The sequence below is a fragment of the Gouania willdenowi genome, chromosome 11, assembly GCF_900634775.1.
Source record: "Gouania willdenowi chromosome 11, fGouWil2.1, whole genome shotgun sequence".
Lineage (NCBI taxonomy): Eukaryota > Metazoa > Chordata > Actinopteri > Blenniiformes > Gobiesocidae > Gouania > Gouania willdenowi.
In genome coordinates, this window is record NC_041054.1 from 10,946,740 (window position 1) to 10,971,111 (window position 24,372).

The 24,372-nt window shown below is 39.2% G+C and overlaps 2 protein-coding genes across 3 annotated transcripts in view; one reads left to right on the forward strand and one right to left on the reverse strand.

Moving 5' to 3' along the window:
• The window catches only part of dtnbp1b (dystrobrevin binding protein 1b), an 82,980-nt gene extending 59,083 nt beyond the window's left edge, over positions 1–23,897 (reverse strand). For both annotated transcript variants that reach the window (XM_028460943.1, XM_028460944.1), the window contains exons 1-3: positions 23,750–23,897; positions 21,851–21,907; positions 21,693–21,726 (exon numbers count right to left, since the gene is read on the reverse strand). The gene's annotated coding sequence lies outside the window, so the exon portion shown is untranslated. The remainder of the gene's footprint in view (positions 1–21,692; positions 21,727–21,850; positions 21,908–23,749) is intronic.
• Positions 1,930–15,626, forward strand: mylipa (myosin regulatory light chain interacting protein a). The gene is made up of 7 exons (XM_028460939.1): positions 1,930–2,175; positions 3,949–4,139; positions 10,950–11,135; positions 12,001–12,198; positions 12,290–12,454; positions 13,121–13,544; positions 14,242–15,626. The coding sequence occupies exons 1-7, from the start codon at positions 2,089–2,091 to the stop codon at positions 14,437–14,439; spliced, it is 1,449 nt and encodes a 482-aa protein (XP_028316740.1). The 5' UTR covers positions 1,930–2,088; the 3' UTR covers positions 14,440–15,626.
• Positions 23,898–24,372: the final 475 nt, after the last annotated feature.

The window sequence follows — 24,372 nt, forward strand, 5'->3', positions numbered from 1 at the left end:
TTCTGATGAATCCTATATTTACTTTGAACAACGTGAAATATTAAAAAAAAAAAAGGTTGACATGTGAAATTCAATCACAAGAACAACTTCTTCATACAGCATCTCAGTCATACAGTGAACGTGTTTAGAGCCAGCCCAGGGTCTCCTACTGCTCTTTGTGACTCACCGATGCTCCATCAATAATGCAGCACTGGGAAAGCACACAAATATGGATGAGGATGAAGCTTTGGCTCTAAAATGTCCCCTGGTACACTGAACTACAGCTTGACTTTGTTATTGTTCCTCCATGCATCCTTATTGTGAGTTAATGTGTTGCTGCAGTTTTCTGCAAGCTCTTAAGGACCAGTCCATCCCTGTGCTGAGAAAGTATATAATGGATATTAGTGAAAGTGGCAGAACAAAAGTGTATTCATATATTTTTATATCACTATTTTACTAAAACCAATGCTTTCTAAGCATTTATTTCCTAATCGAGACCTTTTTTCACTTTCTGTCACATAAAATATTTTGAAGGCAGATCTGAACAGATATGGAATGTGCTCAGGAGCCAAATGGCTTTAACACTTTTATCACACACCAGTGCTAAACACACATTTATCCTTAGTAATTAAAAAAAAGCCCATTTAAAAGATGTACATTGCCACTGTGTATCTGATCAGTTCAAGAACTAAAGGCTGCATATAAATTTACATCCAAATAATATTTTTAGTATATGCTTCGATAAACTTAATCAAGAGAGAGTTCATAGAATATACAATGAAATTAGTGGTGTCGCACTGTCACGCTGAAACAAAGAAACATGTTTTTTTTTTGTTTTTTTAAGTACTAAGACACACTAATAAATAAGAACGATCACCCTAACAATAATAATAAAAATGTTTGGTGAGAGCTCAAAGCTTCACACCACTGTTTGACTTATTCATTTAAATGTGAAACCTACCTTATTTAGACAGAAACTGTTTCTGTGTGCTTTCGTTCTGGATTTTGTGTTACAGAAACAACTCAATTAACATGCTAACAAAGAAAACAAGACAAAAAAAGAACAAAATGTATCGGGATTAAATCTAATAGAAATCCAATACAAATTGCAAGAAAAAAAAAAAAAAACAAGATGTGTTATATTGAAATATTGTTAGTTTGTATTAATGGAAATTAAACAACTAGTTTTAATGGAACGAACCATTTTAGCTGACCTCAAATATTCTACTGGAACATTATTTCTTTTTGGGTTGAAGTACCCCCTTTCTCTTTTTTCTGAGTCCAAGTACCCCCTTTTGTCCGACAACAACATTTTGCTCAGATTATTATGAAAAACCAACTATAGAGCATAATAATGGAATGAATGAGTATGATAACACACATTTTAAACAGTCTCATTTTGTAAATAAGTAAAATGAAACAATGGTTATGCCTCCTGAATAGATTTCCAGTCAACTCCTGCTTGGTGTAAGACCAAGACTGACCCTTGTATTATCAACTCATGTTCTAGTCAAGATCATTTCCATCATCTTTATTGTGTTAATCATATTTAACTAAAAATAAACATTATACAACCCCATATTTTTAATGTTTTCGTTCGTTAATTTCCAATTTCTCTTTCTCAAGTAGCCCCTTTTGAGAAACACTGTGCAAGAGGGGATGCCATTGCACTCATTAAAGTGTTAATGTAGTGTGCTATTTTTGTTGCACACCAAGTATACAGCACTATGTACAATTTAGATTTTTAGGTTTTGAGGAAAAAAGACCAGGCAGCATGTCATATATTAGCCAGAAGAGGGCGCACTACACTCCTACAACTCTGGAAGAGCAGCGTGGAAATGTAAGAAGGCATCTGATTGGACCGAATATGACCGGGATGATGTCAAACGCAATGCCATTGGACATGTGACTGTGGGCGGTGCTGTGCCTAGTATTTCATTGAAAGACCTTCCAGCTGGTGCTTCCAGATTCACCGCACGGAGTGAAAGGAGCTGAGAAAGTGATGAGGGTTTGATGTCGGACGCTTTTACACTGAAGGAGAAGGAGAAGTAGAAGAAGAGTCGCTGTGTTTGTTTGTTTGTAATAGTGGCACACCAAAGAATCACCAAAATGCTCTGCCACGTTACTCGTCCGGACTCGGTGGTGATGGAAGTGGAAGTTGATGGGAAAGCGAATGGAGAAGACTGTCTAAATAAGGTAGGTTCCGTTTGTTTTAGTCAACTATCAGACAGAGGAGTGACAACTTTAATGCACCTTTAGCTCAGGTTTAGCCTCCACTCACGTGCTTAAGAAAGGACGTTTCCGTATCAATAGACACATCCCTAAAATAAAAAAAAAAAAACACACACAAAGTGAACCTATATGGTTAGTGTGTGCATTTGAGTGCGTTGTGGTTCATCATTGGTATATTTCACTCATTTGCTTCACAGCGCTAATAATAAATAAAAATTAAATTAAGAAAAACCTCATTGTTACGTGCGTGTGCGCGCGAGAACCTCGGAAACACTATGTCTGGCGCGCTACACGCAGAAAAAAAGTTTGCAAAATCCTAACAATAACACAGTAACTGTGGAAATTCACTATTAAACCGACATTTGCACATCCAAAGTGAATCTGTGATATTTAGAACGCGTGTACCTGTCTGACCTGTACCTGCAGCGGCTTTGTCCGGGGTTACTTCAGTTCATTCTTATGTCTTTGAACGCAGCATTTGTGACTGAAACTTTAATGTGACTCACATATTTTCAACTCCAGGAAATAATAATGTCTGAATGCACTTAGATTTTTGGCATTAGTATTGACTTAGTTTCATACCAACCTCCCAGTGGCTGCACTAACGGTTATGTAATGAGGCCGTGGCCGGGTACTGCTGAGGGGGCGTGGGATTGGAGGTTTGGTGAGCCCCTTTACCCCGGGAGAGGCTCCAAGTTGGCTTTGCAGGCAATGGGGAGCTTTAGAATATGAATGGAGCTTATATATATATATATGTGTGTGTGTGTGTGGGAAAAGTGTTGATAAATCTGCATCATGTCAATGAAAGGATACTGGCGAGACTCCAATCTCAGGGGAAGGATGGTAGAAACTAGAACAATGGGGAAGATAATCTAAATGCACTCTTATTTTGAAAAGTGAACTTTTTTTTTTAATCCACACACATTTCCTGCGCACTTACTTAGTGAAGCTGTCTGAAGGGTTTCTATGACTACATACTAATGGAGACCTGCAGCCTCCTAAAACTCTTATATGCATGTTGATCAGATGTTATAGATGCTGTGTCAATCACTCCAGGCCTGTAAGTAGTTATGTGACATAAATGCTAAAACAAAAACAAGTAAAACAAACTCCTTGAACTTAATTTTTGGTCTTTTTTGGGTTTTTTTTAAATCTAATTTGCAATGCAATTCCTAGTTGCTTTGTTTTAAAATGTCAGCGTAGGGCTAAGAAATATATTGAGATTAAAGATATGTCAAGATTTCTATTTTGGCCTAATAAAAAATTACAATATTGCCTATATTAATATATCTTTTTTTATAGCTTATTTTGTAATAAAATACTTGTTTTAGGAGTCGCTGCATTTGCTCCTTCTCAGAACAGCATGAAAAGCACAGTTAGATGGATTACTGAGTGTGTTTTAACCCAGATCTTCCCCTAAACAAGCCACATTACAGAACTCACTCACACGTGCTGTCCCTAATGGCGGAAAAAGTAACAAGCGGCACATATTGTGCTGCTGTTTGTTAATGAATGTGCCTGTGTGGCATTTTTCATCAGCAAATTCAACTCAGAATTGTTTTTCTGGTCAGACTTTATTTGACTTTAAAAAAGTTTTTTTTTAGATTTACAGCACTTATCGCCACTTTCAGTTTTGGTCCATATCACCCAGCCCTAGGTCAGCATACAAAACTTCTTAAAATGGACACTTTTTTAGTATTATTAAAGTTTTAAATTTCACCCTTTTTTTATTTCCAGGTTTGCAGAAAGTTGGGTGTGATTGAAGTCGACTATTTCGGGCTGCAGTTCACGGGCAGCAAAGGCGAGAACCTGTGGTTGAATCTGAGGAATCGAATCTGCCAGCAGATGGATAACTTGGCGCCGTGTCGACTGCGACTGCGAGTCAAGTTCTTTGTGGAGCCTCATCTCATTCTGCAGGAACAGACAAGGTGTGTTCACTTGCTCTGACATTTTTCCACAGTTGTTGTTGTTGTGACCTTCATATCAAGCCTAAAAGTAAGGGATATTTTTTTGCAACAACTAAATTCTTTTTCTCATAATATTTCAATCACCCGTGAGTTCATTTGACCTGTGTTTGGAGGCGTGTGCTCGGAAAAGTCAGGCTTTTGTTACCAGCTACTAATAACTTTAATCTGATCACTTCAACGCGCTGCAAATGAACTGTAGTAACCTCTTCCTCCAGCGTGTGAGGTTACTATAGGTCATTCTGATGGGGGAGCACCAAGCAGGAAGTGTGATCCTGCAGCTCTGGGACTATGTGTGTTGCTTTGAGCCGGCCCCCGGGGGGGACCTCCGTGTGACATGTAGGGACCCCTCAACACTGCTCCCATTCAGCTGGAAATAACTTTTTGTTTCGATTGTTTGGAGGCCATTTTTGTCCAAACAAAAGCAGTCGTGACATTTTTGCAGAAGCTGTTTGGGAACAGGTTGTTGTTTTCTATTCTCTACACATATGTCATCATTGTGAGTCAGTTTTGTGGTTTAGATTATGCACAAAGTACCTCCCCTTCATCCACTTATCCACTTACAAAGTTTTACATCTTATTCACCACAATAATTTGTGTGTTCTGTGTGGCAGCGTTCCAAAACACATTTAGAGTTGCTTCCTAGAATGAAAATGTCAATCTATCACGTGATATACTCTCACATGCATGTTTTGACACTATATCATGCATTTACTCGCAGTTTTCTTCCCATAAACAAGTGCTTAACACGCGTGGTTTGGCACATTTTTGAGAAGCTTAATAGCCTGAAGTAGGTAAACTATGAGATGGAATTAGTGAAAAGGCTAAAGGAAAAATCGGAGGCTCTAAAATACAACTCTAACGTACATAAGCTAGTGACTGTATTGCAAGGGAATCTCGTGTAATTTTCTGAACCAACACAGACTTGCAGTCGTAACAAAACCCAAGATCATGACTCGGCATTCTCCTTAGCCAACTCCATTTGAAGATATTAATAGAAAGTTTTCAGCCATTCAGAGCCAGTCCAAAAACTGTTTTTATTGTAATATTGTGGATGTGATTGCCCCCAGGTGTTAATACATACAACATGGTTGTGGATGTTGTGAGTCCTATCCGTCACATCTCAAGTGCTCCCACATTCAAACACAAATATATCAGTTTACCCTGTGTTGTGACTTTCCTGTCACTCTTTGAAGTGAACTGCCTGCTCACGCTTCCCCTCCGTCTGCCTCGCACCCTCCACCCACCCCACCTCCCTTACTCTGGCCCATATTTGGCAACCTTTGAAAGGGAAAAGTGAAAGGAACGTGGGGGATGACGGTGAGCGTGGAGGACACTTGTCTGCCTGCACTCTGACCTCTGCTGAATTAGCTGGGGTTATCAGCAGATGGCTGGCTTTGGGTGGGTAGAGGGTGGGGTTGCAAAAAAAAACAAGATAAAGATAGTAAGGGGGTGCATGTTGGTGAATGGTTGTAACACCAATTTATTATATCTGTTGTTTTATTTAAGTGCCATGCATTTACTTTGGTTTGATTTTATTTTCTCTGGAGGTGCAGGATGTGGATGGAATGGTGGTGCTACAATAAAAGCAACAACATGCCAATCAAAACTACAAACCTCTCTCTAGGTTTACTCTTGGAGTGACTTATTGATGGTTCCTCTTTCCACCAACTCTGACCCATTTATCACAACCTGTCGTTCCCCCTGCATGTCTCATCCAAACACTCCCCTTCTGCACATTTTTATTGATACATGACACACTGCTGTCTGCAGGCCGTTGGGGCATGCCCATGCATGTGTTCAATTCCAACAGCTTCTTATGACACATGTGTGCGAGCTGTGGTAAATGTTCTTGGCAGACAAAGCCAAGGCTTAGACAGAGCCACACGTTTCATATGCGCTGAGGGGTTGGGCCCCCTCTTTCTACATCCATTTTATAGGCCATATTACATAACCCGCTGGATCTGCACGGAGCAGCTTATATAAGATACTGTGTACTTTAACGTTATGCAAAAAAAAAGCTGGCTGACCATTTGAGTGCTAATGCTCACACACAGCTGGCTGTTTGGGAATTATTTTGGAATTAAGAGTTTTTGCACTTGTGTGCAGGAGAGGTTTGTGTTCTTGCAGAAATCCATTCAGAAGTTCATACAGCTCAAAGAAGTCAAATGACTTCTTCAATGTCTCGCCTTTAAGCACTTTTTTGTGCCATATTTTCCAACCATAAGATAAATTTCAGCTGCGTGGGCTTTAAGTCCACAGCTGATTGAAGTATCCTTTCTTTTTAATCTCACTGCCCACGCAAATTTAAATTTGGGTTTTTCTTAAAACTCCTTGATAGCATCTTTTCTAGATGCATAAAATTGATTTATATACAAGGTGGCCCTCTTTTCCATCAAAGGTAAAATCAATCAAAAAACGGACTGAACTTTTCACTTCATTAATTAGGATTTAACTGTGGGTTTTTTTTTTCGCCATTGACCAGAGGAACAACATGTTTTTAGTTTTTTTTTGTTAAAGGATACTGAACTCGAGGCCTTAAAAATGGCCACTAATATCTGGGCCATTAAACACGACTGGCCTGGGGGGAGCGTGTGGCTTAAATACATGAATGTTCCCTCTTCATTAGCCCCCTTTGGTAGCATTCCCTTCATGTGAACATAAGGTACCTTTACTGGGAACAAACTGAAGCAAAGGCTGGATTGTGAACCACTTCACCCTTTGGTTATCTATGGTATGTTTCTATTTTCAATCCATACAAGCATTAAAAAGGAAAGCTTTACAACTTGAACAGATATTACATGTCGTACCTCTGCATGTTCTTCATCATCTCACTGCATGTGGCACATGATGCAGATGAGTTATTAGTATATCCCATAGTTGAAAGTATTCACTTGTTAGTGTCTAAATTGATAGATCTTTCTTTCTAGTTGTGTTTTTAAGTTAACCCATTCCATCTCTCTATTGTTTCTGATGCCGTTGCATTTATTTGCAGCCTGAACTGAATTGATGCTGTGCTGTAATCAGTTTTGCCATCCTGTACACAACACTAGCCTGTATCCAGAGGAATGTAGCTCACAAACGGCCTCTTTGTTTTATTGCAGCAAAGCCTACAGATCAACTTGTCCCAGTGCAGAGGCAGATTTTGCTACTGGAAAATTATCACTTTGTAAGACTGAATTAAACGAAACACAAAAGATGCGTCTCAGAGGTAACTATAGTTCAACGACTGATGGTAACCCCACAGTGCATAGCTTCTGGCCGTGCCTGCTATTTGACTAGCTTACAAACCACATTGTTGAGTGCAGCCAATGAAGTCTGCGCCTTCCACAGCCAATCAACAGAGGAGTTTTGGTCTCAGAGCAGAGGTGTTGGGTTTCAGTTTGTGGGGACGTTTTGTTCCTTCATAGTGAACTGCCTGACTTTCTGCCTAGCTCTGGAGTTGGTCAGAAGACCCTAAATTATCACTCTAGTTTTATTGAAGGAACTGGAGGGAATGTAGCAGTGTAGTAGTTACTTAACCCAAAACCTCTGTTTTATTCCTCTCATTTAATCTTTTTTGTCTTTTAAATGTTTTAAATGGCAGGTAGAAAAATATTATATATTTAATTCCTCACATCTGCAGCTGCTGACCTATATTTAACAGGTCCTTCTTATTGTTCAGGCCTGCTTTAATTGAATTATTCCAGCTGGGCAGTCAAACATTCCTGCCGCTTCCCACATGACCTCTGCATCATTTTAAATGGTTTAATGTTTAAAAAAAAAAGAGGCCAGGGTAAAAGGACAGTCGGGTTACCTTATTAATGTGTACAAACGTAAAAGTATAGCAGATAAACTTTGTCGTAGGACTTATTATATTCTCATATTATACCACATTATCAGGAAGCACTAAATGGAAAGAAGACAAGTTTATTTGGGATGACTATTGTTTTTTGGTCCTAAAGTTAGATCGATTGAAGCTGTTGATAAATTACAATGTCATTGGGTGTATCTGGTCACACTGGCCTGTATCTTAAATCCTCAATATAACAGAGTGGTTTTATTGGATTCATTCAGGTTATTTTCAGGGTTTTCTAAATTATTTTTATTTATAGTTTAAATGTATACAACCCATTGGTTAATACTAAATAGGTCAGTTTTTCTCATACCTACTGTTGCTGACTATTGTTCTGTTTGAATATAACTTGATCAAACATTTTACAAAACTTATAAAAGAAACTGGGTCGGGAAAAACTAGATTGGCCCTATATCAATTCATATGATTTATGCATGTTTTTTTTGGGGCTAAAAACAATAACAGCGTGTGGATAGCAAAATACAATCGCTCTGGTGATCACTGATCAACCTCGCAAGAGCGAGGCATGAAGTCTGCGTCTACAGACGCGGCCACTCATGCATATGCATGAAGGCCCCAAAGCAGACTGCTTTTAGAAACGTCATTAAAGGGGTTTTTCAGAGGGCTAAAACTCCAGAAAACAGGCGAAAATAAACCTTGAATACTATGTTGTTAGGGTTCTTAGAACATATGGAGATGTTGAAAAATAGCGTAACACTGGACCTTTAAGTAAAGTACGTACTGTGACTGAAATATCCTTAACTGAATCAAAAATTGGAGTGGAATTGAATCGGGCCTTTGTGAATCAAATTGATTTGGGAAATCTGAATCAATACCCAGCTCTAAATAAAACTGCATTATTCGTGCCAATGTATGATCAGATTGGTATCGATCAATACACAAGGATGTATATATCACAGTGTTAAAAGTAGTTTGTAGTATTGGATGTAAGTGATAATATTAAGAGCGTTGAGACAATCAGTTAACTGATTAGCCTATAACACTATATACAGATGCCAATCATGTTTGCTTGCCTTGACTCGGCAAAGTTCTACCAGTGATTATTTATGAGTGCACGTAATGGCTTGCTGTGTCACCGATGACCTCAGACACAAACTGGGTTTCTCTCCTTGTGTTTCTAATATTGTCATCACCGTTCCACATGAACAGGCCCAGACTTGCTCTGAGTGCAGGATGTAACCTAAAGCTATTGTCAGTGGTAAGGTGACCAATATTAACCCCTTGCCAATCCCTGACTGAACTATAGTAACCTCTGCTGAATGCCCTGTAGTAACCTCTCGCTCGGCAACCTGTAGAAAACTCCCAGTCAAATCAGCCCTATTGTTTGCGTCAGGCAGGTAGCTAACTCCATCACATGATGCCTGCTGGGCCTGACACAATAGAGAGCAGTGTTTGTGCGTGTCTGTTTGAGGGAATGGGATGTTTAACACCATATCAAAGCACAAGTTTGTTATTGCAGGGGCCGGTCAGCTATGGGGCTTCGTTGTGATAGTCTGGCTTTATCAGGGGTGGTGTAGACCGACTTTGTTTGGACCTCAGATCTCTGGGCTGATGTTGATACTGTTTTGGAGCTGTGTAACTTTGGTGAGGTGTGTCGCTGTTGTTGCATTCTCAAGCAGTAACAGCCAACTACTGCTGTTTAAGATGAACAAAGGCTCTTATTTTGTTCCTGAAGGAACCAATCTGTTTTTCTTCTCTTAAACGATGCCTTGAGAAAATAAATTTCATTTAAAGATGAAACGGTTTGTTTGTTTGTAACTTGATGAAAAGAGTAATGTATGCTACCACTCCACATCCAAACCCTCCTAAAGTGTCCTCAAGTAATGATTTGACCTCATTTGCAAACATGAAATAGCTTCTCGTTTAATCAGGCTTCAAAGTAAACTCCTATGCAAGAGATGTTTCTTTAAATGTAATTAAGATTAGATTCAGATTCCTGAGATGTGCTGTCACTTTACTCTGTCAGAGAGTACAAAATTGGCTAGTATTGAGGATAAGGTGTCACAAAGAAAAAAATATAGATGTAAACAACCACTTAGAAGCTACCCATCTGGTTTGTACAGGGAAATCCTCTACATACAATCTCCTTAAAAGTTTACTGTGCCATAGGTCATCTCCATGAACCGTCCACGGTGGTTACTAGAGTCCAACGCTTTTCTTAATGTCAGGGCTGAGACAGTAAGGGTGTTACTCCTTGTTGACGTCTTGTCTCCCGCTGCCAGAAGGAAAGAATTCCTCACATCTTCTGGTCAAAACAATGAAAAGACCTGCACTGGCTTCTTTTATGGAGAAATGAACTGTTTTACTTGGCCACGCCACCCGAACACGGCCTTCTCATTGTAAGCAGCATTCAGTCTAAACAATAACAATTGGGGTTTTTTTAAATTATAATTATTGGTTGGATAATACCACAAATCTTCTAAATGTCAGCACAAACTCTCTCTTCATTTCAGACAAAAACAGGCCCGGTGGATTTTAATTTGGTGGTGTGTGCTTTTCACACTGAGCAGCAGAGAAAGGGCCATACATTCAATGTAACCCATCCACCCATCTAACAACTGTCAGGGCAACTGTTGTAGTAGAGTGCATTTGCCCACTGAGTCATTGGGTTAAAAGTTCTTGCTAGGTTTTATATTCATGCCATTCAGTTTCTCTGACTTTCTCTTCCAAGGTTTCTAGAACAACCACGGAAATCACTTTTTTTTTTTTTTGTCCAATTCAAGGGAGAGACAAAAAACAAAGAGAATTTTCAATTAAAGAGTTTGACACATACTTTGTGGTGAAGAGTTAGGCCATCTACATAATGTTCGAACTCCACATGACATTTGATCGTACAGTGGCTCTCTATATAGAATTGGTAAACTTGAGCCCCTGTGGGTTCTGTTGCACCAGTAACTGGAATTCCCCTGTCCCAACAGGCACATCTTTTTCATGCACGTGAAGGAGGACCTCCATCAAGGACATTTGCGTATGGGCTCAGAACAAGCTGAGGAGCTGAGTGCACTGCTGGCTCAGGCCGAGTTCGGCGACTACAACCAAAACACAGCCCAGTACTGGTATTCAGAGCTGTGTGGAGAGGAACCCAGTTCGACAACCATCGACAGGTACAAAAAAAGGGCTCCATACAAACTCATATTGGCTTTTTCAGTATGTTTGCACAAAGCTGAATGACTCTAACCTTGTGACACACTGTTTAAACTTTGCGGCGATGATGCGCTTCCTGCCTTCCTACTGTGACTGTAGAAATGAATCATTCTAATTACAATATTAGCTTTCAGCGTGTGATTTTAATATTTTTTGGGTTCATTTGAGGGCACGCAAGTGAAGATTGGTCGATGTGTGTTATCACCTGCTTTAAGGGCACACGCACAGATCAGCCTTCAGAGCAGCTGTCAGGGATCAGATGGCATGTGTGTGCAGCGTGCCACTGTACAGGCTCTGCCCTTTATCTGTAAACAACATTGGGGTGACTGGGTTCTTTAGAAAGCCTGAGAATATCATCAGGTGTTTAGCTGAAAAAGTAAATGGCACATGTTTACTTCACTTTTCTTTTTTACAATGCAGCTGTTAAGATGTAACCCTAATTGTTTTTTCTAATTTTGCTGCTGGCAGTTTTGCAGCGTGCCGTGCCCTTTAGTGTCAAAGTTTCATGCACACATATCAACTCTAGGGAGCTTAACTGATTTGACACGTGCTATATGACGAACATGCAGAGCGAGTTACACCTCTGACTCCACCCCACAACAAAAAAAGTGTAAGCAGGATGATGTAATTCCCAACTGGATTGAAGTTTCATTGAACAGTTTCTTTTAGTTTTTTATTGGTTTAATAATCCAAGCTCTTCTTACTATTTTAATGTGTGAGCTCAGTGCAGCGGATTGCATTGCCCGAGTCATGTTTGTTTCATCCCATTTGTGTGGTTCCTATCCTCATTAAAGCAGTTCTCTTCCCTCCTCATTTCCCCCGCAGTATCATTTCCAGACACAAGGCTCTGGAGGGAGCGAGCCAGGGCTCGGTGGAGTACCAGGCCCTGCAGCTGATCTCGTCTCTGGAGCATTACGGTGTGGAGTGGCACTGGGCTCGGGATGCGAATGGTCAGCATCTGGCCATCGGAGTCGGACCTGAGGGCCTCACTATTTGCAAGGAGGACTTCAGCCTAGTGAACAGGTTTGCAGCACTTCCTGTCCACTTCCAGTCCCACTGTTGCATTTTTCTATCTTTGATGAGTTTCTGATTATGGATTATTGTCTTGTTAAAGGATAAGCTACCCCATCATCCAGATTGCCACACAATCGGGAAAAAGCGTCTACTTGACGGTCACCAAGGACATGAATGACAGCGTGGTTCTTCTATACAAGCTAATCAGCAACCGGGCAGCCAGTGGTTTGTACCGGGCCATCACGGAGACTCATGCGTTCTACAGGTGAGAGAAATGCAAAGATGCATCTGATGCTGCAGCTATACTTTCTTGTATTAATGCTCAAACGGTTTATTTCACACGCGGCTACACAGTTTTTCATAAACAGAGCTTGCAAATACTCACCAATGGTGTGATGCAACATTTTTAAACTCAGTCCCACATTTGGAGATTTTTGAGAGACTTGCTAAAAATCTATCCCGTCCTGTAAACCTGCTTCTCCTGTTCGGGTCGCATGTGCGAGCAAAGGTTTTGCAAATGCACTGAGTATTTTCAGCTGGGAGAGTTTTAAATCCTGTAAGCTTAAAAAGTTTTTCCTGACATTGAATGCTTAAAGAAAAGAAGTCATAGCTCAAGCATTTTTTGCTCTTCTCATTACCTGAATGAGAGATTGTGAAAACATGGATGAAGTTTAATTTTTCGAGGCAGCAGGATTGACTGTCCATGGTTGACATGTGTTGGCAGGCAGCGGAGACAATTCAAATGGCTGAGCTATGAAATAGTTGTGATTCGCAGTAGTACAAAGGTACAATAGACAGTGCTGAGCCTTTGTTTCAGGGACAAGTCTGCAGAGTTTCAAAGCTATTTGCTTCTGTTGATGTCCTTAATTCACATGAAGCACAAGATGAGTGACTTTGCTGACTGAACTGTGCTTGTTGGTCTTTCTTCCAGGTGTGACACAGTGACCGATGCCGTCATGATGCAGTACAGCAGAGACTTTAAGGGACACCTTGCGTCACTCTTTCTCAACGAGAACATCAATCTGGGAAAAAAGTACGTCTTCGACATCCGCCGCACCTCCAAGGAAGTGTACGACCACGCTCGCCGTTTGCTCTACAACTCCGGCGTGGTGGACCTGATGTCACGCTCGGAGAGTGGTGAGCGCTCCTCTCCCTCCTGCTCCCCCAGCAGAGACCAGCAGCAGGTGGAGGAGCTGGACTGCAGCAGCTGCCAGCAGAGCCGCGCCCTGGAGGTGCGTCTGCAGAAGCTGCGCGAGGCGCTGCTGTGCATGCTGTGCTGCGAGGAGGAGATCGACGCCGCGTTCTGTCCCTGCGGACACATGGTGTGCTGCCAGGCCTGCGCCAATCAACTTCAGGTGAGACTCCAAACTGTCTGTGTTTAGTTAGGACACAGCAGCTCACACATCGTAGACAAAAAAAAACAGATTAGCTGTAATAACTCCACCAAGTTATTTTTGTCTTTTTGAATAATATATTAAGGTTTCATTTATTTGGACAACTTTTTTCTCAGGAAGTTTACTTTGATCTCCTGACATGTTTCGACTGTCAATTGCCAGTCTGCTTCAGAGGCGTCTGTTGATCGCTTTGATGTGTCCTTGACATCTGTGCAACAGTTCCAGAAAGTTATTTTTGTCTTGTCTGAATAAACGCTGCCATAACATAGTATTAAAAAATAGTTATGTTGCATATGATAAATGCAGGGACGATGAGTTAAAACGCCCTTTGATCCTAGCTTCAGGTGGCTTTTCACGCGATGAGTCGGCAGTTTTACTAAAAGCCCTTTAATTAAGTTTCGGTTCTACTATCCCATTCTTTATGGTACTTTAAACAAAATCCAAAGCCAAAACACTCTGCTGACCTGAGCGTTCCCACAGTTAATCAGCTAAATGTAGCTCATCTTTGGGGAAACAGATGGTGTGTGTGCGTGAGATGAGGGGATTATAGCTGCCAGTCTAATCTCTGGGAAACATGACTGGGCTAATGAACATGAGAATGAGAAAAGCATCGAGTGGGTTTTTAGGATTCTAAATCTTCCTGTTTCCTCTCCCTCAGTTGTGTCCCGTGTGCCGGTCGGACGTGGACCATGTGCAGCACGTCTACCTGCCAACGTGCACCAGCCTCCTCAACCTGACGCTGACCGACAACCACCGGCAACGCGGCAGCAGCATCCCGACCCCCATTCACAGAGGCCTGTCCTCCCCGCACACGTGCTCCAACAACGAGTACGAACACAAACTCTACCACACATAGACTGCTCCACCGCAACAACACAACTCCATTTCTAGTGTGCACCAGCCGTCAGATTTCATAACCAAGGATCTTTTTATTTTTTTGGTTTTGCTGTGTGATTTGTAACCTTACCAAATAGACTCTTGAGCTTAAGCAAAGGTTGACTCTGAATCCACTCAGTTTTTCTGTGGTTTTATAGTTTGTTTTGGACCATCAGTGTGCCTAGTGTTTTATGTTTATTGTTTAACACTGTCCAAGACTTTGTCTCTCTTTTAAACAGTTTTTAAACCTCTGTCATGGTTGTAAATGACGTTTTTGTTAAGTTATTGCATCAGTTGACCTGATCCAGAATTGTGCATTTAAAGTTGTGTTTTGATTCATATCAGCCCTGTGTCCTGAACTGTGGGATGATCTGTGCATAACAAGTCTTTATTCTTATTATTTCTTTAGAGCTTTCTCTTATTTTAAAATTTCGGATTTGAGATCTAAACTTTTACTTTGCAATGGATCGAACTGCGTTTTTTAAAATCGGATATTTAGCTCTTTGTGTTCTGCATTTCGATGCCAATGTGGAGCTTTTTGGAGAGCGAGCAGTGCTGCTCTTGAATAAGAAGCTGGTCTGAAAGGCTCTTTTTTTTTTTTTTCACCAACGCCCGCGGTCGCTCACCTCAAAGCACCTACTTTGTCCAAAACAACAAGACGTCAGCTTGGGTTTGTCGAGCAGCAGCTGCTTCCTCTGAAAACCTCGGCCATGTTCCTATCTGCAGTAAACTAATGATCTCAGTTGAGATCAGTGTGTGCAATAATTGCTTGCTTTCTGCCAAGCTGTTAATTATTTTTTTTTTTAGTTTTATTTAATTTCAAATCATCTATTTAAACAGGACTAAACTGACATTGTCACTTTACCAGGGAGGCGTGGTTGGGCCTTAATGTAGCAGCCACAAATGTTTATCGTCACAAACGTTCCACAGACAGTGTTTGTTTCTGGTAAGAAAAGGAAAGCTGTCGCTCTCAGGCTGACACTGTGGAGCTCAGTCAACACAGGCTGTTGTTTTATTATCCACTTTGTACAAATAGAGGTTTGTTTCTGTTTTGTGAAGCAAAAGCCACTATGCTCTGTGAGAAAACTCTTGGAATAAAATCCTTTTTATATCATTCTGCTTTTAACAGAAGAGAAAGTATTAATAAAACTGTTTTGTAAAAAAAAAACACTGGCGAGTCATGTGTTTCTTACTCATCCCCAAAGCTCCAACACACAACACTGGAAATACAAATGAATGTACTGGTCTTTTGAGTGAAATGTTTGAGCTTTTGTGCATTAATGGAGTTAATTGAAGACATTCCAGTTCCATAGACGATAATAAATTTGCTGAGTGTATTTTATAGATTTGAAAAAAGCTTTTGACACAATTGATCGTCATTTGTTTGTGCAAATATGGGATTGCAAATCAACATGCTTAGATATAAATTGTGGAGTTTCACGGGTCGGTTTTGGGTCCAAAATTTTTTTATTTTGTATACTGATTATATATGTATAGTGTCAAACCTCTTAAAATTGTGTTATTTGTGGATAACACTTAATATTTTTGGTAATGAGGACATTTTTTGGGGGGGGGATGTTAACTTAAACTTGCTTGGATCAATTTTAAAAGTATTTGAATTTCCTTTTGTGGGATGATCTTGGTGAAACGATTAAACAAAGTATGAATATAATGTACATTAATTTTTATTTAAACAAAAGATATATCTTTGAAAAGTACAGAAATGAAGGAGAATGTAAATCTGACAGATGTTGATAGTGCATGTTGAAAACCCAAAGTTTTGTTTTTTTTCTTTTCAATTTTTCTCAATAGCAAGATTAAAGAATTTATTTACATTTCCCAGTTAGTTTATTTTATTGGATTTTTGCATTTGTTAATGATGAAGAATGGGGGAAGGACTTGACAAGCCTAGACTTCTTCCTATCCCTTGTCGAACGAGTCAAATACGTATTATATTGAAATTGGCATTTTTTTCTGTTGAGATTTGTTTATTCATTTTCATCTACCTTTTTTTTTTTTGTTTGTTCGAAATAGATTTTTTAAAAAAAAATAGTAAAATGATTCACCATCATTCTTTACTCCATTTGATGATTTTCCTTTTTATTTAAAATTCTATAAAAATACAGAACAGGATTAAAAATTTAACTTAGAAAGCACAAAAACAAACGTTTATGGAGCTTTTTTTGACGGATAAAATGTCAGTCTTTTTGGAGATTGGCTGTCAATCTGCACAAATGGCTTTGCAAACCAACATCAAACAAAATCAGATTTTTTTTTCTTAAGGACACAAAGACGATTGAAAAGGAGCTGCACTCCGACACCAGCTCCATATTTTGTGGAAGAACCTGCTCTGACTTTCTCTGGGCGACTGCTAAGCCCACACCTGTTCTGCTCAGTGAAACATGGATCAATGTTCCCTATTTTCAGATTTCAAGAGGCACATTTACAGTTTTTTTTTTTTCTAAAAACAAAAAAATCTTAATCCTGTCGAACCATGAGACTATGAGTGGGCGAGACCTGAAAAGGTACCATCCTTTAGTTTGAACTTTAAAAACAGTTTCCTTAATAGAAACTCTGAATAGAATACTATATATATACAAAAAACAGGAAAACAATAATTTATGCCATGCATTCTCACTAATAAAGTAAAATAATTATCCAATTGTTCTTCTAATCCTTTTGTAATCCGCACTTCAAGTTTGAAAAGTCAGCCTAATGTTTTCTTTACAAGGCAACAATAAAAGCAACAAAATGTGCTGCAAAGAGGCTCTTTTTGCTGATTATAATTGAAAGGCACATCCAGAGTGTAAATGCAAAGATTACAAAGCACAGAAACCTTTGATTGATCCCAGTTTTCTCCTCTCTGGCTCTTTGTGACCTTCAAGATGAGATCCCACCCCCCCCTCCTTTCGTCTTCGATTTGTTTTCGTGCTCTCAGGCTTCACTGCCATAAACTCCTTTTCAAGGACAATGATGACAGGTGGAAAAGAGACGTGGGATGAGGAGAAGGCTCTGGTTTCTATTTAGCCAGTCATGCAGAGCTCCAGTATTGCTTCAGGTTGGAAGAAAAACACAATAAAACAGTAGCTTCAGACCGACAATTGCTCCCAATAAAGTATATCATAAACTTTTACCTGAAAAAGCCTCATCCTTCCTGGCTGCACATGTACAAGCTCAGAGAGGAGTTCTCCATAGAACTGTATGAAAAACTGTTATCTATTCTTAAAGCTCGCACAGGTGTCACTATTCAGAGCAGACTATAAACTATAAATTAATCAAACAGGAGAAAACAGTTTCACGTGCTGCTGCCTTTTGTATCAATAGTTAACATGTTATGTACTTTCATGGCACAGTTCTGCATGCAAGCTTGGCCATAAACAATCCAACAGGTCACGTAGTGCTCGTGCAACACTGCCCGTTCCTGACCCACTGACATGTAGACGTGAGTTAGAATAGTCATCAGGAAAGACGATGTAGAAGAACAATGGTGTAAAGTCTGTTCTCATTTCCTGTTATGAGATGATTATGCATTTCAAATTTACGCAAACTATTAACTGGATATTATCTACTAACTCTTTATCACCTGTCCCTTTACCTTTTTCTGTTGTAGGCATGAATCTAGAAAATATAAAATTAAAAAAACTAAAACTTCCTGTAATAGCAATTGTAATATCCGGCATACTCAAAAAGTACTCAAATTACCTAAATATACATTACCATGCAGGGATTCTCACTTTCTAGTACTGAGCCACACGTACGCATGCACGCACACCGTATGACACCATGCAACAACGCAGCCCCAGACCATGATGCTCCCTCCTCCTTATTTGACAGATGAGTTATTATAAGTTGTAATATAGGATATGATGAACCATCTGTGTAACTCCTTCCACTGGCCTCTTAATGAAAGGGTTCCACTTTGAAGATAATCAGGAAAATTGGATCTATGCAAAGCTTGGCCGCATTCTTTGTGATGTGTCAGACCAAGCAGAACCTGGAAATCTTGTAAATTCTTGGAGGTTACTCAGTAACTGCTTTGGGGCATGTTAGTAAAGAAACTTCAGTGTTTTTTTAACCTCTGACCTGATTGTTTTTTTTTTTTTTATTTCAGGCCAACTGTTCCCAGCAACACCTTAAAGTAAACCATTTATTGCTGTGTGAAGTAAAGAAAGACATTGAACGTACAAAGTTTACTACAAGTTGTGTATCTAGTTCATCCAGAAAACTAGGACATTTCCCAGGGTTCATGTATTTTTATGGATCACTGTAAATGCAGGGAGTCATAAATTCTTCCTTTGTCATAAGTATTCAGAGCGAAGAAGGCGAGCTGGTTAAAAATGTGGACGATATTTTCAGTGAAGGCATGCAGAAATCTGACATTTTCCTGCAAGTGTGCAGTTTTAGTAAAACCCAGCACTGACTAACAGTGGACGCAAAGCAAATGGTATACACAGGCGGGCAAAAATGCAAAACTATGGGCTACAAAGTAAGTTAGCGTAGGCCGAACACACTTGATATAATTAACATACAAACAATCCTGCTTGTTTCCATTGGTCATTTAACCCTCGTGCACTCCTTTAAATGTACATACACTTGGCCACAAATGGTCTGTCCATAAAAGTGCAATAAAAATATACTCCATGAATTTTTATCTATTTTTTTTACTTCCACCACGTCACAGATCTTTTCAACTACTTCTGACCTATCCATAGATATAACATTTATTATGATTTTCAATCCCTTTTTATGTTCATATGGACTTTTTTATCATGAGAACCTCTATTTTTATTCAGCAGGAAAAACACTAAATATGCAGTATTTCCAAAAATGAGGGCCAAAGTGAAATATTTTTAATGAAAATATTACAGCCTTGACCTTGTCATTATTTGATAGCAGAATTTAATTTAATGCATTATCATTTTTGAAACAAGGACTATTAATCAGAGGGAAACACACTAAATGGATTGTGGGCGCATTGTGACACGCTGAACACGCGCAGTCTTGATTCACTGGGGTTTGTACCCCTTATTAGCGCGTGGAGTGACGTTTGCACATGTTTTAATACCCCTAATCCTTTAGTGAATCCGCCCCCTAATGTATATATACACATTTCTTTAGAAACTATAGGCCTAATAAACTTCTATTATAATTCTGTTTTTTTAAGGTTTTCTTTTGTGTAATATTTACAGGCTGTTAAAAGCTAAATAAAACTGTAGTTTCCCTACATCTATCTTCATCTGTCTGTAATAGCTACCGTGCTATATGGTACTTCCAAACTTCTTTTCCTTTATTTACATTTTAATCTATGAAAATATCAAAGCTTTAACAGGGTTTTTTTCATGGCCCCAAATTATTTTTAAAATGCTCCCATTTTTTTAGACTACAGGGGCCAAAATTACCCTCAATACTGTGAATAATAATCTTTCTTCGATTTTGAAAAAAACATCTTCTTATTCCCGATTGAATGTAATTAACAAGAGTGTGTCTGAGAATAGGTTACAATAAACATGTTCTATGGCTGTCAGACTGTGTATGTGTGCTAATGCCAGGGTGTGGTTATTATTCAAACTGACTTTTCACCTACTTTACTAAAGCTTCTCACTTTATGGGCCCTTTTAACTCCTAACTTTGTTCTAAAAACAGCAACTCATCCTTCTTAAGAGCGTAGAAAAGTGTACTGATCGGTTTGGATGCAAATTCTCATCTCACACGTTGAATAAAATATAACAGACGCTATTTCTGCCTCTGCCTCCACACCTGAGCTGAAAACAAGCAGAATTCTTAAGTTCCTGTCATTTCATCTGTTGCCAAAGAAAGAAATAAAAAAATCCCATCTAAAATAAAAACTAATACTCTTTCCAGTGTTGGTACTTATTACATCTGCTCATGTGTTGAAGCAAATACAAGACAGTGTCCAATATCTTGTGCCAACTGTGTGGTGTTCAAGAAACTAAATTTGATGCTGCAGCATCATTTTGAAGCAGATGGCTCAGGTTTTTATCAACATATTCAATTTATCTGCTAGTGCTTCAAGCAGCCACATTGAAAACAAGTTCTGATGAACTACGGCCGGGCCCGCGGAACGTCTCCACGCCGAACAGCACATACCACGTTCCCGAGAATTCAGTCAAATGACTCGGTTCCACCGAGTAAAACAAATCAAACCCCCACCTCCTTTCAAAAAGGTCTCCGAGAGGCTCTTGACAACCGCTCATAGAATATCCATGTCAAATTACAGCCCGATTCAACAAGCATTGGCGACCCCGTGGCACATACTGAGTAATGGGCCCCATTCATATATTGGTATGTGTCAATTATTCGGTACCACCAGCTGTCGCAATATTTGACTCACAAATAAATGAGAAAATTACTTTCATGGAAATTGCCAAAAAAGGGGGGTGGCCCCACAGGCCCCTAATCAAATTGTGCGAGCCATAATCGTAATCTACGTTAAATTACCTTTGAAACGATATATTACACGAATATGTTCCCATAAATTTGGAAACTACCAAAAAAAAGGGCTCCGACCTTCTCATCATATTCATACCAAACTGCATTACTATCTAATGAGAACTAAAGGAGGAGTAGTCATTTAAAAAATTACGGGGTAATGGGCCCTATTTATATATTGGTATGTGCCAATGATTTGGTACCACCAACCGTCATAATATTTGACTTGCAAATAAATGAGAAATTGACTTTCATTATGTATTTTTTTTGTGGGCCCCCTGGCCCCGAAATCAAAAATCGGGCTCAGAGCGTCGATGCGTACACATCCATAGATTATACCTATCAAATTCCAGCCCGATCCATTCACGAATAACAGAGGAGTAGTGATTTTAACTAGTGTACACAACAAGAACAACAAGGCGTTTTGAGTCCGGTAACCCGGCCTAAAAATAAGTGTTTTTTAGAGAATCACTGGTGCAACCTTCAAATTCACACTAAAGTGCATTGTTCTCCACCTGCTTCTCAACAAAATGTGAAACCAACAAAGCATCTCAATAACACGCGGTGTGTTGACGCGTGTGATCATTCCTGCACAGTTCAAACACTTACTGTATAAGGGAAGTGTTGTGAAGGGAAAACAGTGAGTGAGTGTTGTTCTGTAAGCGGCTAAACGTGCACAGTGGAAGAAACCTTGTGGTTGCACTTTGACCTCATGCTGACTGAGTGCACAGACCAACACCTGTAGGTGAAGCTGTGATTAGCACAAGCCGACACAGAACTCACCCACAGAGGAGAAGTCATGGTTTGCTTATCAGTCCTGTGGGAATAAAGAGTCATAATGTGCAGACCTTAGCAGCAAGCAAGCAGCAAGTCCTAACAGCAGTCACAGTGACGAGCACCAGAGGTTAAAGAGCACTGGGTTTACAGCTCAGTGAACTCACCTGCGCTGGGAACCATGCATGAGGTCAAATCCCTGCTTTGGTGAAGCACATCCAGCACTGCAATAGAAGGAAGATGAGTCAGTGTGATTCTAATCCAGGTGATTTAACTTAAGTTTGCACTTCCACGTATATATATAAATTATAGAATATGTACGGCACTGATAATATCAAAGCAGTAAGTGACAGATATCAGTCCCTCAGTATCTTCACTTTCATGTTATTTGAATTTGACCCATTTTTATGTAATTTGGGGAAGTTTGGTGGAATAATTTATAGAAAATATCAGGATTATAACAATTTGAGATGAAAAATGCTATCATGTGATATAAGCATGGGGGAAATGTGAACCCTGCTAATATTATGGAGTTTCATTGAATTTTAGTATTAATTTGGAGACATCGACAACTAAACTATTTGGTAATTTACACAATGATTCATGGTTTCTCTGACTTTTTTGCTTTCTGTTATCAAATATCTACTTTTTTTGCCGAAAATGTACAAAACTAGCAATATATATGACAGAGACATCTTACATTTAAAACATACAAATACATTTCACAATGAAAAAAAAAAAAAAAATTTTAAATTTTGGAAAATATTATCCAAGAAATTAGAAGGAAATGTATAATGGAAATCTTGAAGGACAGGGAAAAACAAGATAAAAACATATGCAGACATTATTAACAGTTAAACTAATATAATAACTATATAACGTCTAAACTAAGTTTTTGGACTTCAATTAAAGAGCTTTTTTTCCCCACCTAGCACCGTTTGTGCTCATTTTACATGGGCTGTAAAAGTGTTATTATGTTTGTCTCTTTCCTCTCATTAAACAAAAGCAGGCAGTTAACCTTCCAGCTCTCCTCATAAATATATCACATTGGAACATCTTGATCATGGTTGCCAACACCTCAGTAAAAAAAGTAGCTATAGAGGGTTTTCGCGACGCGTCATCTACCCAGAAGTCGCCATTTTAGCGATAAGCAGCAGCAAAACAAACCGCATGCACACAAGCAAAGTAAGTAATTTACCAGGAATACAATAAGAAATACAGCACATTTTAGCTCTACGTTTTAACAACTGTGTTGCTACTGTAGCAGGCTATTAAATGTGATTATATAAAGTCGATAATGCCACATGCAGTAGCTTGATATGAAATATATTATCATAATCACACTAGAAAATTAGTTATGAGCCGCTGCTATCAACAATTCACTTACCTGACAAGAAATGAGCCAAACAAATTTGTATGTTGTCCAGATTTTTGCTTCGTAGATCCCGGTTTAGCTTCGCTAACCACAAGCGCCTCCTTTCCTCTGATCGTTTTTTACATTGTTCTCCCTGATTTGTTATAACTTTTGGCAGTCTATACAGCTCCAAATCTTTTTTACGGTCTGACCGATTGGTATAACCAAAAACACGGCAATAATTCACCATTTCCTCAACAAAATCCTGGATTTGCTTGTGTGCTTGCATTTGTTTTGCTGCTGCAATACCGCCAAAATGGCTACTTCCGGGTTGATGACGCGATTAATGACGCGCGCCGTGAAAACCCTCTATTGCCTGTCCCATGGTAGAAGTCACTAAATTACGTCATCACCTAACTTTCTATTTGCATATAATCGTAATTTTTATTTTTTATTTGCATGTAATTGTAATTGACGGTGCAGGAGAAGAATAACCTCATTGGAGAGACGATTTTTTTTTTCTTTTTAAATACTGTATATTTAGAACTACAAATGAACTTTTTTCTTTTTATTCTTGTTTTTTTTTTACTTTGCCATTGAAAGAGGCTATTACGTATCAAAAGAACTTCACTAATCAATCGATCTTTATTTGTATTGCATCAATTCATAACACGTATTATCACAAAACACCTCACAGAAAGTAGGTCTGGACCTGAGTGATGTGGGTCCGGGTCTCCTCTGCTCTGACTGCAGCTGGGAGTGATGACGTTTCTGGAACGGAGGGAGGGGCTCACGGCAGCACCCACTGCTGGTTGAGGAGAGTAACTGCAGAGCAATACGTGCCTTCACGTCACGTCAGTCTGAAAAAACATCAGAAAAGTCTCAAATAACACAGGGAAAAGTAGCTAGATTTGTAGCTAGTAGCTTTTGACAAATCCAGTCGCCAAGAAGATCTGAAAAGTCGCCAATTCGGTTGCTCGGAAACGCTTTAATTAACAGAGCGGGCCGCGTTATTATCAGCTGCTGCTTTCTTTGACTATACTGACACCATGCGGCCAAACTCTGAACAGCGACTCCTATGAGCTTATTCTAAGAAATATGAACTGTTAAATTAAAGCGTTTGAATTTCATTTAATCACTTTTTATTAGTACAACAGTAACAACAATAATAATAATAATAATACAGGTGTCTCATAAAGATATTTTGTTTATTTTTGAACACCCTATAAAAAAAAAAAAACAGAAAAAAAGGGTTTAAATCAATTTTCACTATCTATTGGGTTTGTATACATTACAAAAATATACACATTTTTATGATTCTACTGGAGACTGGCA

Excerpts from the sequence above, each read along its gene's own strand:
- mylipa (XM_028460939.1), top strand. The coding sequence starts at position 2,089 with ATGCTCTGCCACGTTACTCGTCCGGACTCGGTGGTGATGGAAGTGGAA. Across the intron at positions 2,176-3,948 it reads GAGAAGACTGTCTAAATAAG|GTTTGCAGAAAGTTGGGTGT; the intron begins GTAGGTTCCGTT and ends TTTTATTTCCAG. Across the intron at positions 12,199-12,289 it reads GACTTCAGCCTAGTGAACAG|GATAAGCTACCCCATCATCC; the intron begins GTTTGCAGCACT and ends GTCTTGTTAAAG.